Source organism: Engystomops pustulosus, chromosome 9 (assembly GCF_040894005.1).
Source record: "Engystomops pustulosus chromosome 9, aEngPut4.maternal, whole genome shotgun sequence".
Taxonomy (NCBI): Eukaryota; Metazoa; Chordata; class Amphibia; order Anura; family Leptodactylidae; genus Engystomops; species Engystomops pustulosus.
This window is the reverse complement of record NC_092419.1, coordinates 45,101,623-45,120,257: the sequence shown is the minus strand read 5'-3', so window position 1 is coordinate 45,120,257 and position 18,635 is coordinate 45,101,623. Positions and strand designations below refer to the sequence as shown.

Sequence of the window (18,635 nt, the reverse complement as noted above, 5' to 3'; positions counted from 1 at the left end):
ATGTATAACTTTCCCTAGCTTGTCTGATTGATCTTAACATATACTGCAATGCTACAGTATGGCAGGTTATAGGAATTTTCCATATCATCTATTGCAATGTGCAAATTGTAATAGAAGGGTGAAAACCAGACAACCTCAGGTCTTTGTATGACTCGAGGCTGTCATGGTAACAGATCGCTGCTCCTCAATGACTAGCACCAATTGCGGTTGTTACTGCAATATGCTGCAAACACTGACGGCTCTGAGGGCTCTGAACACTGGCAGCCCATGTGCAAGCAGTTTTCACTAAAAAAGAACGTGCAAAGTCCGCCAGAACACGAGTGCAAGCACCTTAGTAAGTGTGGGCTCTAAATCAGGCCCACCAATATTTGCAGCTATTCCTGTTAGATGGGATGTTAAAATTGATGTGAATAATGAATACATACACATCAGATAATACACATCAGAGATTACTCATTCTCCTTTTCAATGCTTGTGTGGTTTCATTTATTCGTATCATTTCCACAATGACATTGCGACATGGCTAATTTCGTGAATGGGTTGGAATAGTTGCTGTGTACCTACCTGCTGAGCGTCTTGTATGCCAGCTCAGCCCCTTTTACGCACATAGTTGTACAAGTAAATTGCTAATGTAATTACAGCGGGATTGAGCCACACTGTGTACATACAAGGCTAAAATCCCTGCAAGTGCCATCAAATGAGTGTTTGGGAGTTTATTTTTCAGGATAAGTGATGTTTTTCTCCCATTTAGTGATCCCTGATTCATTTTTTATATCTTTGGGGGTTTTATTTATATGTAATGAGGATTTAACAAAGGACTGTGTAATGATTTATACGTTAACCCTTCAGCCCCTGACATAAAGTAATAGCAAAAAAAAATTAAGTACATTTAAAATATGAAGTACTTTATGGCAAAAAGTAGGTAGGTGATGCCTAAAGTACCTTCCCATACCATACCAATCCATTGGATTGTCCGACGGCCCGCCCCGCGATTTGTGTCGCGTGAAAGCTGCTGCGATTGCGACACAAAACGATCGTGTGCGACACAATCCCCGGCGCGATCCACGAAAAAGTCTGAAAACCCAACGGAAATGCGGCCGCGGGACCTTAGTAAATAAGCCCCAATGTTTCAGTGAAATTTACCCCATTCACTTTGCGAAACACGTGTCGGGGTCCATGGCGTGTACTCTTATCCTGTGGTATGGTATACTAACAATCTAGTTTAGGTCTTATATTTGGCTGTGTGAGTTCTTTTATTCTACTTTTGTCTCCTCTTTGTCTCCTTTGAGCATGGATTGTATAACCTACCTCTAAGCCCTTTCATGGCTATTACTTCTGTGCAGTCACTTTTATCCTCTTTTCTGGTCTACATATTACTGTCCTTATTGTATGAATTTTTATTGTGATTAATAAAGATTGATTTAGCTTTATAAATTTGAAGTTATTTGGTTATTTCTTGTTCAATATTTGGTGTTATTGACTGTGCTGGTGGTGCATAGGCCCTCACCACTGGCTTTCTTTCTTTTTGTACGTATAAATTGCCATGAGTTAAAGGACATCTACCACCAGCATGGAGGATTGTAAACCAAGTACACTTACATGCCCATCCTGTCATTTTCTGCTCTTCTTTTAGCATTTCAGGACCTAGTTTTATGAAAAAAAGGTTTTAAAAATTATGCAAATGAACCGGAGGGGCTCCAACTCCATAGATGTCAATGGAGCCTAGAGCCCCTCAGGCTCAATTCCATCATTTTTTAAACTTTTATTTCTTAAAAACAAGGGCATAAAAAGCTGCACGAAGAGTGGATCCTGCCAGAAAGTGGAAATACCATGATGTCAGTGTGCTTGAAAAATTCATATACACTGTAGGGAGAACTTAAAGGGGTATTATCATTTAGGCATTCACATTTAATGTAATTCATCTGCCATATTTAGACATTTCTTCAAATGCATGTTATTAAAAACATGTACCTGAGTGAAGATAATTTCACATAAAGCCTATGCTTTACAACCTGGATTTAGCGATCATTACCACAGGATGGCTCCCGGTCATTTCATATGCAAAAAAACCCCATTTGCAATCACTCCAACCGCAATGGTCGTATCCAAGGATAGCTATCTTGTTTCTAAGGGACAACATTGCTACATTTACGGGATGTTATCTATACACAGGTACATTTTTTTTAATAACATCTACTAATATAAATGTTTGTAGATGGCATATGAATTACATTGAGATACAACCCTTACCATAAGTGTACACTACACGGAATACATCTAAATTACATTGAGATATGGCCCCTACCATAAGTGTACACTACATGGGATACATCTAAATTACATTGAGATACAGCCCCTACCATAAGTGTACACTACATGGGATACATCTAAATTACAATGAGATACAGCCCCTACCATAAGTGTACACTACACGGGATACATCTAAATTACATTGAGATACGGCCCCTACCATAAGTGTACACTACACGGGATACATCTAAATTACATTGAGATACGGCCCCTACCATAAGTGTACACTACACGGGATACATCTAAATTACATTGAGATATAGCCCCTACCATAAGTGTACACTACATGGGATACATCTAAATTACAATGAGATACAGCCCCTACCATAAGTGTACACTACACAGGATACATCTAAATTACATTGAGATACGGCCCCTACCATAAGTGTACACTACACGGGATACATCTAAATTACATTGAGATACGGCCCCTACCATAAGTGTACACTACATGGGATACATCTAAATTACATTGAGATACAGCCCCTACCATAAGTGTACACTACATGGGATACATCTAAATTACATTGAGATACAACCCCTACCATAAGTGTACACTACACGGGATACATCTAAATTACATTGAGATACAGCCCCTACCATAAGTGTACACTACATGGGATACATCTAAATTATATTAAGATACATCCCCTACCATATGTGTACACTACATGGGATACATCTAAATTACATTGAGATACGGCCCCTACCATAAGTGTACACTACATGGGATACATCTAAATTACATTGAGATACAGCCCCTACCATAAGTGTACACTACATGGGATACATCTAAATTACATTGAGATACAGCCCCTACCATAAGTGTACACTACATGGGATACATCTAAATTACATTGAGATACGGCCCCTACCATAAGTGTACACTACATGGGACACATCTAAATTACATTGAGATACGGCCCCTACCATAAGTGTACACTACATGGGACACATCTAAATTACATTGAGATACGGCCCCTACCATATGTGTACACTACATGGGATACATCTAAATTACATTGAGATACGGCCCCTACCATAGGTGTACACTACATGGGATACATCTAAATTACATTGAGATACAACCCCTACCATAAGTGTACACTACATGGGATGCATCTAAATTACATTGAGATATGGCCCCTACCATAAGTGTACACTACATGGGATACATCTAAATTACATTGAGATACAACCCCTACCATAAGTGTACACTACATGGGATACTTCTAAATTACATTGAGATACAGCCCCTACCATAAGTGTACACTACATGGGATACATCTAAATTACATTGAGATACAACCCCTACCATAAGTGTACACTACATGGGATACATCTAAATTACATTGAGATACAGCCCCTACCATAAGTGTACACTACATGGGATACATCTAAATTACATTGAGATACAGCCCCTACCATAAGTGTACACTACATGGGATACATCTAAATTACAATGAGATACAGCCCCTACCATAAGTGTACACTACATGGGATACATCTAAATTACATTGAGATACAGCCCCTACCATAAGTGTACACTACATGGGATACATCTAAATTACATTGAGATACGGCCCCTACCATAAGTGTACACTACATGGGACACATCTAAATTACATTGAGATACGGCCCCTACCATAAGTGTACACTACATGGGACACATCTAAATTACATTGAGATACGGCCCCTACCATATGTGTACACTACATGGGATACATCTAAATTACATTGAGATACGGCCCCTACCATAGGTGTACACTACATGGGATACATCTAAATTACATTGAGATACAACCCCTACCATAAGTGTACACTACATGGGATGCATCTAAATTACATTGAGATATGGCCCCTACCATAAGTGTACACTACATGGGATACATCTAAATTACATTGAGATACAACCCCTACCATAAGTGTACACTACATGGGATACTTCTAAATTACATTGAGATACAGCCCCTACCATAAGTGTACACTACATGGGATGCATCTAAATTACATTGAGATATGGCCCCTACCATAAGTGTACACTACATGGGATACATCTAAATTACATTGAGATACAACCCCTACCATAAGTGTACACTACATGGGATACTTCTAAATTACATTGAGATACAGCCCCTACCATATGTGTACACTACATGGGATGCATCTAAATTACATTGAGATACAACCCCTACCATAAGTGTACACTACATGGGATACATCTAAATTACATTGAGATTTGGCCCCTACCATATGTGTACACTACATGGGATACTTCTAAATTACATTGAGATACGGCCCCTACCATAAGTGTACACTACATGGGATACATCTAAATTACATTGAGATACAACCCCTACCATAAGTGTACACTACACGGGATGCATCTAAATTACATTGAGATTTGGCCCCTACCATATGTGTACACTACATGGGATACTTCTAAATTACATTGAGATACGGCCCCTACCATAAGTGTACACTACATGGGACACATCTAAATTACATTGAGATACGGCCCCTACCATATGTGTACACTACATGGGATACATCTAAATTACATTGAGATACGGCCCCTACCATAGGTGTACACTACATGGGATACATCTAAATTACATTGAGATACAACCCCTACCATAAGTGTACACTACATGGGATGCATCTAAATTACATTGAGATATGGCCCCTACCATAAGTGTACACTACATGGGATACATCTAAATTACATTGAGATACAACCCCTACCATAAGTGTACACTACATGGGATACTTCTAAATTACATTGAGATACAGCCCCTACCATAAGTGTACACTACATGGGATGCATCTAAATTACATTGAGATATGGCCCCTACCATAAGTGTACACTACATGGGATACATCTAAATTACATTGAGATACAACCCCTACCATAAGTGTACACTACATGGGATACTTCTAAATTACATTGAGATACAGCCCCTACCATATGTGTACACTACATGGGATACATCTAAATTACATTGAGGTACGGCCCCTACCATAAGTGTACACTACATGGGATGCATCTAAATTACATTGAGATACAACCCCTACCATAAGTGTACACTACATGGGATACATCTAAATTACATTGAGATTTGGCCCCTACCATATGTGTACACTACATGGGATACTTCTAAATTACATTGAGATACGGCCCCTACCATAAGTGTACACTACATGGGATACATCTAAATTACATTGAGATACAACCCCTACCATAAGTGTACACTACACGGGATGCATCTAAATTACATTGAGATATGGCCCCTACCATAAGTGTACACTACATGGGATACATCTAAATTACATTGAGATTCGGCCCCTACCATATGTGTACACTACATGGGATACATCTAAATTACATTGAGATACGGCCCCTACCATTTGTGTACACTACATGGGATACTTCTAAATTACATTGAGATACGGCCCCTACCATAAGTGTACACTACACGGGATACATCTAAATTACATTGAGATACAGCCCCTACCATAAGTGTACACTACATGGGATACATCTAAATTACATTGAGATACGGCCCCTACCATAAGTGTACACTACATGGGATACATCTAAATTACATTGAGATACACCCCCTACCATAAGTGTACACTACATGGGATACATCTAAATTACATTGAGATACGGCCCCTACCATAAGTGTTCACTACATTGGATACATCTAAATTACATTGAGATACGGCCCCTACCGTAAGTTGAACTCTATAGAAAAGACATGGATGCCTATAGTTTATAACTGTAATATGTTCCTATTTTTTTTTCTATGGTGGTCAAGCATTTCATCAAGTCCTCCTTAAACTTATACCTAAACTTCTTGCATGTCCACAGGATGAAGAGAGCAATAAATGAAGGAAATTAAGAAAAAATTTCCCCATCTCATATGTACAGTCTAAGATCCTATATTTTTGCTTTGCATACATTTACATATAAATATACTTCAAGCAGAGTTAATAAAATATAGTAAGAACCTGATGACAGGTTGGCGTTAAGCATCTCTTAGCACATTGTACAATTGTGCTCTCCGAGGATGTAAAACACTAGAAGGTAATAATAATAGTTATTTAATGCAGGCCGCTAATGAGAAAAACTATATGTACGCCGCTGTTCATTTCCTCGGTGGAAATAAAAGTACTTCTTGAACATAAAATGTATAATTTTCCTTGATAACAATCTGCTTTTCATAGGACAAATTACAAAAGTGAAAATTTTCCGCATTCAAGAGATAGATTTAAGTTAAGCTTTCCTGAAGAGCTTACTATACTCTTATCCCGCTAATTCTTTTTTCTTTTTCTGAACTAGGTTTTGAAAATCTGTTATAACTACTTAATAGAAAGCGTTCCAGTCTCTTGTATAATAGCTCCTTTTATGTGGAAGATATGGCGCAGGCAGCATATGCAATCCATCTTCCTTTTTATCTTGTGAATGCAGAGCCTGAATGTCTTTTTTACATTGTTGCTTTCTTGCCGATGTAAAAATACCCCAGAATCACTGGATTATAATAAATGGCTTATTTGTAACACAAATACTATTTTTAGTAAACTACACTATAAAAATAGGATTAGCATTTCGCTTGGATGTTCTGCAGCTGCATTTCTACAATCCTATACTTGCCTCTGAAAGGTATAATAATAATTCTTTATTTATATAGTGCAAACAGATCCGAATCCGTCGGATCATCTGACGGCCTGCCCCCCGATTTGTGTCGCGTGAAAGCCGGGGCCAATGCGCTAAAATCTGATCGTGTGCAACGAAAAGCCCTTCTAAATGCGGCACACATTGGAATTCGGCAGATGTTCCGATGATAGTGCGGTCCACAGACCCTTAGTAAATGAGCCCCAATATTTCATTCTACTGGCAGGTATCCAATCTATATAAGAAAATCAATCCACAAGTAAATAAGCTAAAAATTGTTTACTGTAAATAAAAGTTTACAAAAATGTTCCTTTTGTCAAAGTCTGTAGTCTGCATTTCACTTCCCCTGAATTCTATAAACCCATGAAATAAATGGATGATATTTGCAGGAATCTTTCTACCTGATAGCAGCAATTTATCTAAGTGGACCGTATCATTATGGAAAATTTGGGCAGTCCACACAATAGAGATAAGTGAACCTATTCGTAAATCACATTTGCCGACTTGCCACCACTAAATCCAAATATTTCCTCATTCACTTCAGACATACCAAAGTTGTTCCAGTTGTCCTGGAAATTGGTATATAACCCCCTCCCAGTCCTCTAAAACACCAATATAAAAGGTCCTATCTTGTTTCATTCATTTCCTATATTTTGTTTTTGTTAGGGTTATCCCTAACGGGGACTATTATATAATCCCTAATGTAAAACAAAACAGTAGGCCCTATGCATTAGAGGACTAGAAGGGTTTATATAAAAATTATGAAAAATATGTTGAAGCTTCTGCGAATCGTAGAATTACACGACTATTAAGTTATAAATAGGGGCAGATTAAGACAGCCATGGGCCGTGGGCTGTATTAATATTACAGCCCCTACAAGTCTCAAATTCACTTTCTACATATGATACTAGAATCAAGCTTCTTGGGATGAGTTCTTTATGTCAGCTTTCAAACAGGTCCTGAAATAGCTCTTGTGTACATGTGTATTGAGAACAGGAACAGATGTATTAGGATTTCATGGGTGAAGGTTCTTCTGAATATAACATTTGGTGGATGGTTTGGCTGGCAATAGGCCCCCTAGAAGGTGTAGGCCCCAGGCTACTGCCCAAATCACCTATATTAAAAATCACAACTGAATAATAGGTCGATTCCACTATAATCAAGACATCTGGGTTCTCATCTAAATCTATGGCTATACTAAATTAATTCAAGATATAATAAAAAAAGTAAGTGCGGTTCATGTTCGAAGGTTAGATAATGGAAGAGAAAATTCTCACATCTCAATCCCCCCAGTGATGTTTACACAATAAAGATCATTTTAATCTCTTATTTTACTTGTTTTAGCACCTAACACTCCCTAGACTCCTCCTGCAAAATTCCAGAGTGTTGGCGGGGGATTTCTAAGCAGACACATTATGATCCCTCTAGTTCTGTGAGCTGACAGTGTGGTTAGATTATCAGGGTACATGTGTATATGCACTTTAATTTAGCTCCTGAACATTGTACTAGTATCTGACACATAGAAAGAGAGTTGAGACAGATCAGAGATGAGATGATGAGATGCATACTATGCCTATTACACACTGTCCGCTCTGCTACATATCTGTCCCCACAGATATGTGCCTGCCTCCCCCTTCCTGCGGCTAACTTATCTGCCTGTAGCTTGCAGCTTCTCTATCCTCCCGATGTGATGTTTCTTGGCAGGAGGAGCGGGGCTAGAGTGCAAGGGAGCTGGGCTAGAGTGCAGGGGAGCAGGGCTAGAGTGCAGGTGCAGGAGAGCAGGGCTAGAGTGTAGGGGAGTGGGGCTAGAGTGCAGGGGAGAGGGGCTACTGTGAAATGATGCATTATTTATAAGAAACTGTGGGAATACCCCTTTAAAATCTTTTTACATATCAGAGTTTGAAGGATTGCCAGGTTTATCATGTAGACATGGTTAGCATATACCAGCACCACATGGCTGTTAAAATACCATTAGAGTCAAACATGAAAAATAGGCACATAAAAATAATAATAATAATAATAAATATCTGTGCATTTCTTATCTTAATAACTTCCATTGTTTAATTATATCTCCTGAAATTAAAATTCAAAGAATTACAAATGCTCAACATTGTCCCTTCTCTCTTCCTCTATTTTGGTAGCACTTTCTGTCTGCATTGGCCCCATTTCAGTAGGTCCACAGATGTGACGTGTGTTGAACCCCCAATACAACTATAGATAAATTACTTATTTTATGTGTATATGTATAATATAGGGCGTGGAAAACCTCTTTTGGTCTTACATCTGTGGGAAATATGATGGAAGGACGGTGTGTGAAATCATCTTTGCAAAAAAATTTGGAGGACATAACACATAGCACAAAATAGGAAGACTTGCAAACCATGTGAACATTGCAGAAGGCTGGCAAAGTGCGTCCCGTCTTCCCATGTGATAGCACATTCATGGAAAACTGCATATTTTTGCATACCAGATGCTCACAATGGTGATGAATTTCAAATATGCTAATATTAATCGTATGAAGTACAGTACACTTTAAACCTGCTCCTGTGAAGATTGCATATTAAATATTCATTAACCCTATCTATGCTGAAAATGCCGCTTACCATTTTCTCGACTAGGGAATTATTGTATTTCACTTTTAAAACAGCAACTAATATTGATGGTACTTTGGCTTTTTTACAGGCACTGTATATATTGTTTGTCAAAAAAGTCAAGTAAAAGATAAATTACGGTATCAAAAGGCTGATGGCAAAATCTAAATGGAATTTAAAGTGGAGTTTACAAGTTATTGCAATCCACCAATCCACAAAGTAGTGGAATAGGACTGTTTAGTGCCGGTTTGTTATCCCCAATGATGATAAAAACAGGGTCCCTGTGTCTTTTTCATTATTTTGGAACATATATTTCCTTATTAATGTATGTCTTCATGTTGAAAATATCAACTTATTAGCCAAATACAGATATCATGGTGTTTAAAGTACACTTACCTACTGCAGAGGCTACTGGGACATGTACTATACTAGCCTGGCCGAGCACTGGGAGCTAAGGCTAGTACATGCCCCAGTAGCCTCTGCAGTCACCAGAAATCACAGAATAATAGCAGCTCAGATTAGAGATCAGATCACTGCCGCACAGAAATCCAGCAGACACATCTCTACAACAGCTGGTAAGAGGAGACTGTGTGCAGCAGCCTTCATGGTAACATAGCTGCTAGGAAACCACTGCTAAGGACAGGCAACAAGCAGAAGAGACTTGTTTGGGCTAAAGAACCCTAGGAATGGACATTAGACCAGTAGAAATCTGTGCTTTGGTCTGATGAGTCCAAATTTGAGATCTTTGGTTACAACCACCGTGTCTTTGTGTGACACAGAAACAGTGATTGAGTGGACTCTACATGCCTGATTTCCACCGTGAAGCATGGAGGAGCAGGTTTGATGGTGGTGGGGTGCTTTGTGGTGACACTGTTGGGGAATTTTTCAAAATTGAAGTTTTACTGAACCAGCATGGTGACCACAGCATCTTGCAGCGCCATGCTATTCCATCCAGTTTGCTTTTAGTTGGACCATAATTTATTTTTCAACAGGAGAATGACTCCAAACACACCTCCAGGCTGTGTATGGGGTATTTGACCAAGGAGGAGAGTAATGGGGTGCCATGCCAGATGACCTGACCTACACAGTCACCAGACCTGAACCCAATCAAGATGGTTTGGGGTGAGATGGACTTCAGAGTGAAGGCAAAAGAGCCAACAAGTGCTAAGCATCTCTGGGAACTCCTTCAAGCCTTTTGGGAGACCATTTTAGGTGACTACCTCTCTCTCATCAAGAGAATGCCAAGAATGTGCAAAGCAGTAATCAGAGCAAACGGTGGCTACTTTGAAGAAAATAGAAAATAAGACATAGTTTCTGTTGTTTCACACTTTTTTGTTGAGTATATAATTCCACATGTGTTAATTCATAGTTTTGATGCCTTTAGTGTGAATTTACAATTTTTATAGTCATAAAAATACAGAAAACTCTTTGAACTAGAAGGTGTGTACAAACTTTTGATATGTACTATATGTTTCCCTTATGAGAAACCAATTATTACCTAAACATAACATAGTAGATAACTAATAATAGTAAGTTTTCACCTTTATAATACTGGTATGTGAGAAAGTATTTGCCCCATTCTTGATTTCTTAATCGTTTGGATGTTTGTCATAATGAAATCCAGGTCACCAAATAAATGTACTGTAAATATTAGACAAAGATGACACATAGGGGGTCAAAATTTAGAGACCTTTATGAAAAAGTAATTGCCCCCTCCCCTTCAAACATAAATTAACAGTTTTCTCACATCTTTGGGAATTCCTTCAACCTCACCAAGACCTGATTACCACTGCATATGTTCTCAAGCAAGGAACCTGTCACCAGGAATGTCATTTTTAGTTTATCTTAAAAATGCCTTTGTCACCATTTTCAATACTTGACACTACTTTATAAAACTTTATTTTCCATAACCTGGCTCCCTGCTATTAGTGTGTAGTGAGTCCCAGGGGGTCAGCTGGATTAGGGTGGCGGTAAGGAAGACTGAATGAGGGGACTGAGGTGCCTGCTACTGTTCACAAACCCTTTCCACCTAGATAGTACAAAACCTATAAGGTGGTGGGTGGGCAGGCCAAAGTTTTTCTGCAGTGAAAGGTGAGCAGCAGTAGTAGTGTGTTAAAGGCAAAAATGCAAATATACACCACGCCCTTCAGGCAGCAGCTCAGGGGGTTCTGTGTAGTTGGCCAGGAACTTTTGCACCACCAGGTTCAGCACAAGCACAAAGCATGTGCATCAATCTGGCTCATCCCAAATCTGTTAAAGCTATTGTCGCATTGCTAGGTCTTATGTGCATGATCCTGGATTCTAGTCAAAACCCACGTCAAAAGTCTCTCACTCGGCTAAACCAGTTCCCTACACTCTATACTGAAGAGATTCAATCACGTCAAAGCAGCGCTGTCTAGTTTTGGGAATCTGTTCCTTCTGAATAGATATACTGGTTTGCCTTTAATCCCACATCATGTCATAAAGCTTTTTGAAAGTCATGGTCGATTTTAAATAGTAACCGTCATTTCAGATGATTTTTAATATTATGGGGGGAGAGGAAGGAGTGTTATGAACATTTTTCTAATATACTTCAGAAATCCTTCTTAGTTTGTAAAGAAACAGACTTAGTTACAACTAGACTTCTACATTGCTGTATATGAGAGTAAAGACGGGTCTCTCTTTCCTCTCCTTATTGTTACACAGCTGTGAGGGTTAACTCTTTTTGCTCTCTTTCCCCCTCTAATGCCCCTATAGTAAAAATTTCTCCTTTTGCTCTCTCCCTAGCTGTAGATCAAAGATCAAGCTAAAGGTAAAATGTGTTAATCCTCCCTTCTCAGAGCTGTTGAACCAAATACAAGGGGATTAGGTGTGAGCTCATGCAGCCTCCATATACACATACTGTACTGCTGGAATATGCATCTCTATGGGAAAGTGTAGCTTGATATATTAGTAGCAGAATTTATTAATGAAGTATATTTAAAAAAAATGTTCACCACTCCCCCGCACACAATATAAAAAATATTCTCAAATGATGGTTAGGCTTTAAGTGGGCTGCCTTACAAGGTAGCTAAAAGAGGCAATACTTTCCTTATCCCATCCTGGAAAACACATTTGCATATTTCCCAGGTACTGTAGGATATGTTGTTGTACCGTAGGATATGTTGTACTGTGGGATATGTCTTGTGGCATTGCTTCCAAAACTGATACCTCCACTCCATCCTTCGTTCTCATTAACTGCATTTCCACTCAGACCATAGAGCAGCCTTATAATTAAGAATAATATCAACATTATACCATTTGCATCAGGCAGTAGCCGTTATGATTATTGACTATGTATGAAACGTGTTTAGAAAGATCTAAGACTATGGTAAGTCTATGTTCAGTAGTTCTATCATAGTATACATTTTAAGAAATAATCATAATCTCATCACTATCAGTGGAAAAATAATACATCACAAGTAATCAGCCTCTCCTTCAGTCACTAACTTCTTTATCTCATGGAGGGTAGACATAATTTAATGACTCTGCTCCTAAATTATCCCTGCGGATAGAATCTCTATGGATTTTCCTGCTATGCAATCCAAGAAATTAAAGTTGTTTTAATGCAATCTCTGAAATTAATTAGCATAACTTTATGAACGCAAAGGAAATATGCAAATTAACCTTATAAAAGAGACCTTGTAAGAGATTTAGCTGCTTTATTTATCGCTCTCATACTAATGTTTGGTAATTTTCAGATGAAGATACCAGTGCAACATGAAATGAATATGTTTTCTTTTCAATTATGTTTTCTTCCATGTAAGTTAAGGGGATTTTACCAAGACTGATTGTTATTCCCGATCCACAGGCTAAAGACAACAATCTAATTGGTGGGGTTCCGACTTCTGGGGGCCCCCACTGATCATGAGAACAGGGGTGCCATTCTCACAAATTAAATGAAGCAGCAGATTGGCACTCAGGTCTATAGGTGTATCAGAAATTGCAGAGCACAGCACCCGGCACTCCTGTTCCCTATCTATTTCATAACGATGTGCTGTCAATTTCTGAAGCTCACATAGTATTGAAAACAACGTTAAGATACCTGATTAAGCTACTGCGATATCATTTAGTTAGAACAGGACCCCACTTCTTGTGATTACTGGGGGTCCATTCATGTGATCAATGTGGGATGTGGCAATCAGATCCCCATCAAGCCTGTGGATAGGGCATAATGATCAATCTTCCCTTATCTTCTCAATCTTCCCTAGATTATAAGGACTCTTTCACATGAACATATGAAAACAGCTGTATGCTACCCGTACTGTACAGTTTTCGGGAAGCATTTGGCCACATATTTTAACAGGCAATATGGTCATCCATTTAAATGTACTGAACCATGAGCATGTCCTATTTTCTCCAGTATTTCCTAACGCAACAAAGAATTCTATGGTAACGTTTAAAATATGCGTTTCATTTGTGCTCCATACAGTTGGCACCTTTATTTTATATACGTGCAGGGAGACCAGAACCAGGGGAAGAAGCATTCTGTCAGCCAACCAATACTCAACCATCCATCAGCCAGTCATCCGCTTTCTTACTGATAGCTTATGGACACATTCATTTCAATTGGCTAAATGGTCATCCATTTAAATGTAACGTCCCTACCATGAGCGAGACATATAAAAGAAAACTTGTCCTACGTTCTCCAGTATTTCTGTTCCATTTGCCATAAAGAACCCTATGGAAATGTTTAAAATATGTGTTGCATACGTGCTTCATATGGTTCGGCCGTAAATACGTGCAATATCCAGGGAGACCAGAACCAGTGGGAGGTGCATTCTGTCAGCCAGCCAATAGTCATCTAGCCATCACTTGCCAGCCCTCTGTATTTTATATGGATATGGAATGGATACAGTGACACAGACGCACATACAGATGAAAAATATCACCTGTAGATGGATTCATATAGCACATAAATACAAGACCGGAGAAATCATAAATTCCTGTGCAAGGGCACTAAGGTTGATTACCGTATTTTTCAGACTATAAGGCGCACAAAAAATCCTTTTATTTTCTCAGAAATCAAAGGTGCGCCTTATATATGAACCATACTTATAGACAAAAGCTGCCTTGAACTGTGAACAGTTCTGCCACCTGTTGGTCATTCATCCTTATAAACAGGTGCACCTTATAATCTGGTACGCCTTATATATGAACCTAGACGTTTTAGCAGGCATTTATTGATGGGATGGTGCACCTTATAATCTGGTGTGCCTTATAGTCTGAAAAATACACACAATGCTGCACCAGCTGCATCAAAGGAGTTTGGTTTTCCTGCAGTGTCCAATGGGCAAGTGAGGTTGCAGGGAAAACTGGGGCTTTACCTACAATAACAAGTGTCCATTGGACAGTGTGGGTGGGCTTTGGACATTGCGTGGATGCAGCTGGCACTGTATGTCCTCATCTTTTACTTATCGATATTAACCACCTAGTAATCAGCCTGGGAACAACAGAAATCCACATTACTGCACCTAAGGTTTTACTTAGGGTCTCTTTCTATACAGTAAAGCCGTGGTTACTAATTGTTGGTTTAGATGTGCTATTGATTTCCATGGGACCCTATTGTGCTGAGTTGCGACAGGGAAACTCATATCCCATGGTGGATGCTCTCCACGAAAAAGTTTAACATTCAATCAACTAGTAGGCAGGTTTATAAAATATAATGGAATTGACTGAAAACTTCTGTTTTTTAACTATGTATTTTATAGATGTGATTTATTTTTTATGTTTGTATTCATATATGCTAAGAGTCTAGACTGGAGTTTATATGATGTCCAAAATATATATTATGGGGATATTGGTGCAATATGAGGAACGGTTTCTTGGCTTCAGCATAATATGAGGAACTATACTATACTTGCCACATACTATACCTGCCACAATGATCCAATATTATTGGGATACAGATATGTTCTAGTAGTAAGTATACCTCATATAGAAGTTTTTATGATAAGAGAATAAGAATAAGTACATGAATGTGGCTGCTCAGTCCTAGGCAATAGCCCCACGCTATGTGGCTAATGCCTACGGGGGAGACAGCGCAGCCTTGGGAGGAATTGCATTCGGTCAGCTGAGCACAGCTCATGGATCTCAATCTTTTAGCTTAGAAAACACTGCCACATGCAGTGCGTATGACTATAAAACAGCTAATGCATGGTACAGCTAATGATAAAGTTCACGGACTACTGATTTTGTAAGGAAATGGAGAATGCTGGGGTTTTATTAACATTTAACAATTTTGCAGTTTTCAGCAAATCAGTTAAACCTTAGTGAGGCATAAAAGCTGATAATATCTATTGAGCATAATAAAACTCATGTTCTGCATTTACGCACTTACTGTGCTAATGTTATCTTTTTTATATCTATAGGCACAGATTTCCTCTAACAATGACCTAATCGCCATATAGTAAACTCCTGTACACCTGCTCCATTTTGATAACATAGTGAAGGATAATCTATTAGGGACCCCAATCAATAAGCCAAATGGAGATGTCCATGGACAGTTAATACTACATTCCCTAAGCAGTAGCCATAGATACCCCCATCTACTTTATGTCATGTCAGTAGCATTAAATTTTACGCTATGATCTTTCACACAAAAAAATAACTGATCAACAAAGGTGTTTTATACAAAAATTGTAACAAAATCTAGTAAACTTGCCTATAGTTTTTTTTGGGAATTTTTTTAAATCAAAAGGGGATGTGACTTAGTAGGGTCACACATTAAATCTAATAAATATGGTGTTACTCGGGTATTTACATACTTGTTATATTTGTGTGGAATAAAAGTTTTCACCCATTATCTATTTATAATTGCAATAAATTAAAAAAACACCCGAAATATATGCATTAAAAGGGAACTTTTCCAATGGATTCCAACTCTTCCAGAGTTTTCTCCCTAACTTTCCCTAATACTATCCCCTTACAGTCATTTCTAACACATTTCTCACCAGAAACACCGGAAAAGGTCATCTTTGCTGTTAACAATGGCTGCCCACCGTAAAAAAAATGACAGTAAAATTACAAAGAAATGTACAATTTGACACTTTCTTCAAGAAAACCATTGAAACATGTACTACATTTACATTTCTGTGTGATATGGAATATTTTCACTCACCTGCTTCTCTCCACTTGGTCTTCTGTAACTTAGTAGAAGCTCCACAGCTCCCACCACTTCCTTCCTTATTGCATACAAAAGAGCATCCCCCACATATACACTGTGGCTGAGCAACAGCTCCATGATCTCTAAGTTTTCGTTCTCTATGGCTATGAGAAGAGCGCTTCGGCCAAGTGGATCCATGCAGTTGATGTTGATGTTGTAGTAGATTTCGGCTTCCTCCAGGGCATGCTTGACACTGGCATAGTCTCCTTTTTCTACAGCAATGAGGTAGGCCTTTTCTTCCTGTGATAACTCTGCCTCTGCCCGCACAATCTGCAGTGGGATCCGATCTCTGTAGGGTGAGTAATTCACCTTTTTGTAGTAAAGCTGGGCCATTGTTCATAGTGACATTACAACCTGTAGGAGAAGGAAAATAAAAGATTTGTGTCATGTAAAAATAAATAGTTGTCATGTGTTTATAGACTTGAATTTTATCTAAAAGTTTTTATAGGCACTTCCAATATCCGCAATAAAACTCATGATGAGAATAGCCAGTTAAACACAAGTAGGAGAATTCATTTATCCTGCATGATTTTTTTCATGTTATTAAGAACTTAAATAATTTTTATAGGTTAATGATTACATTTAAACAAGAAATATCGTGAATTACCAATGGGGCACCTTCTTAGAAGACAGAAGTTGTCATGTTCTGCCCATAGACACAAGTAATCGTATTTGGATGATCACTGAATGAAATGGTGAGACCCTGTTTTTTTCCAATAAAGTCTAAAGGAGTTACTAAAAAAAAAAATTATTTGCTCTATCGGAGCCTCCAGAGCTGCAGTTTTAGATTCTATACCATACTATACTATAAACTCCATAAATTTGAGTACCTTCTATAAAGAAGAGCAGCTTGAGCTCCTGGTCCCCAATGCAAAACATGGCCCCAAGCATACAACATACAATTTATAATTAGAGATGAGCGAATGTATTAGTTGGTTCTTAGATTCTTCACAAATCTGACATTTTTAAGGGTCTGAAATGAATCTTTTAAAATTGTGGCTAGCTAAAAAGAGTTTAGGGTGGGCGAATAGTTAGGGGAAATAAAAAGGATTGTTAAAAAAAATTTACAAAACTAGAGGACATATTTTTGTGAAAAATCAGTTTTTTTAAGAAGACTAGAAGGGTTGTATACCAAAGGACCATTGGAGCAACATTGCTGTGGACTGAGCAGATTTGGACTCATACCTAATCTTTTTAAAACATTTGTTACTAAATATACTCCTGAAGTGTACTTCTAAGATAAAATAATCATCTTCTTTTCACTTTAAATACAACTATAGAGTATAAAAACATTTGCATTAATCTGCACTGAGACGAAATTATCAATTCTCTTATTTACTTTAAATAGCTATTTGCAGGCATTAAAGAGAACCCGTCAGGCAAAATAACCCCCCTAAACTAAATTTAATTTCATAAACTGCCATTAGAGAGCATTGCCTTTATCCCTTCATTGTCCCTCTACATGCCTGTAAACCTAAGCAATGAGGTCCTAAAGCTGTATGCAAATGACCTGTGAAATGTCCAATGAGTCATTAGCATATTCAAGCTGTCTGGCTTATTCATGAGTGGGAGGTACAGCCACACCCCAGTGCTTGACTGACAGCCTGTATAATGATGTGAGGCTGTATAATGATGTGCTTCCTGGTGCTGGTGCCCCCTGCAGCCTATGTGTGTGTATAGGAGAGATAGTGACAGCTCCAGGATGTGGCCAAGTTATAGCAGAACATGTCAAGTACTTGTGTAGCTGATGTCTGTGTCTCTGTGTATAGGAGGATGCAGCATGTCAGCAGATGCAGCACACACACTAGCAATGCTTTACTATACATTACACACAGACATGAGCAAGGGGAGGGGGTAACAGAGGTGACATCAC

The 18,635-nt window shown here is 38.5% G+C and overlaps 1 protein-coding gene across 1 annotated transcript in view; it reads right to left on the bottom strand.

Annotated features, from left to right (window-relative positions):
• Positions 1 to 18,635, bottom strand: part of TRPC5 (transient receptor potential cation channel subfamily C member 5) — a 237,064-nt gene that overhangs the window by 142,738 nt on the left and 75,691 nt on the right. Inside the window, exon 2 of the mRNA XM_072125474.1 lies at positions 16,718 to 17,116. Coding sequence (XP_071981575.1) covers positions 16,718 to 17,095 — 378 coding nt within the window. The 5' untranslated portion in view covers positions 17,096 to 17,116. The remainder of the gene's footprint in view (positions 1 to 16,717; positions 17,117 to 18,635) is intronic.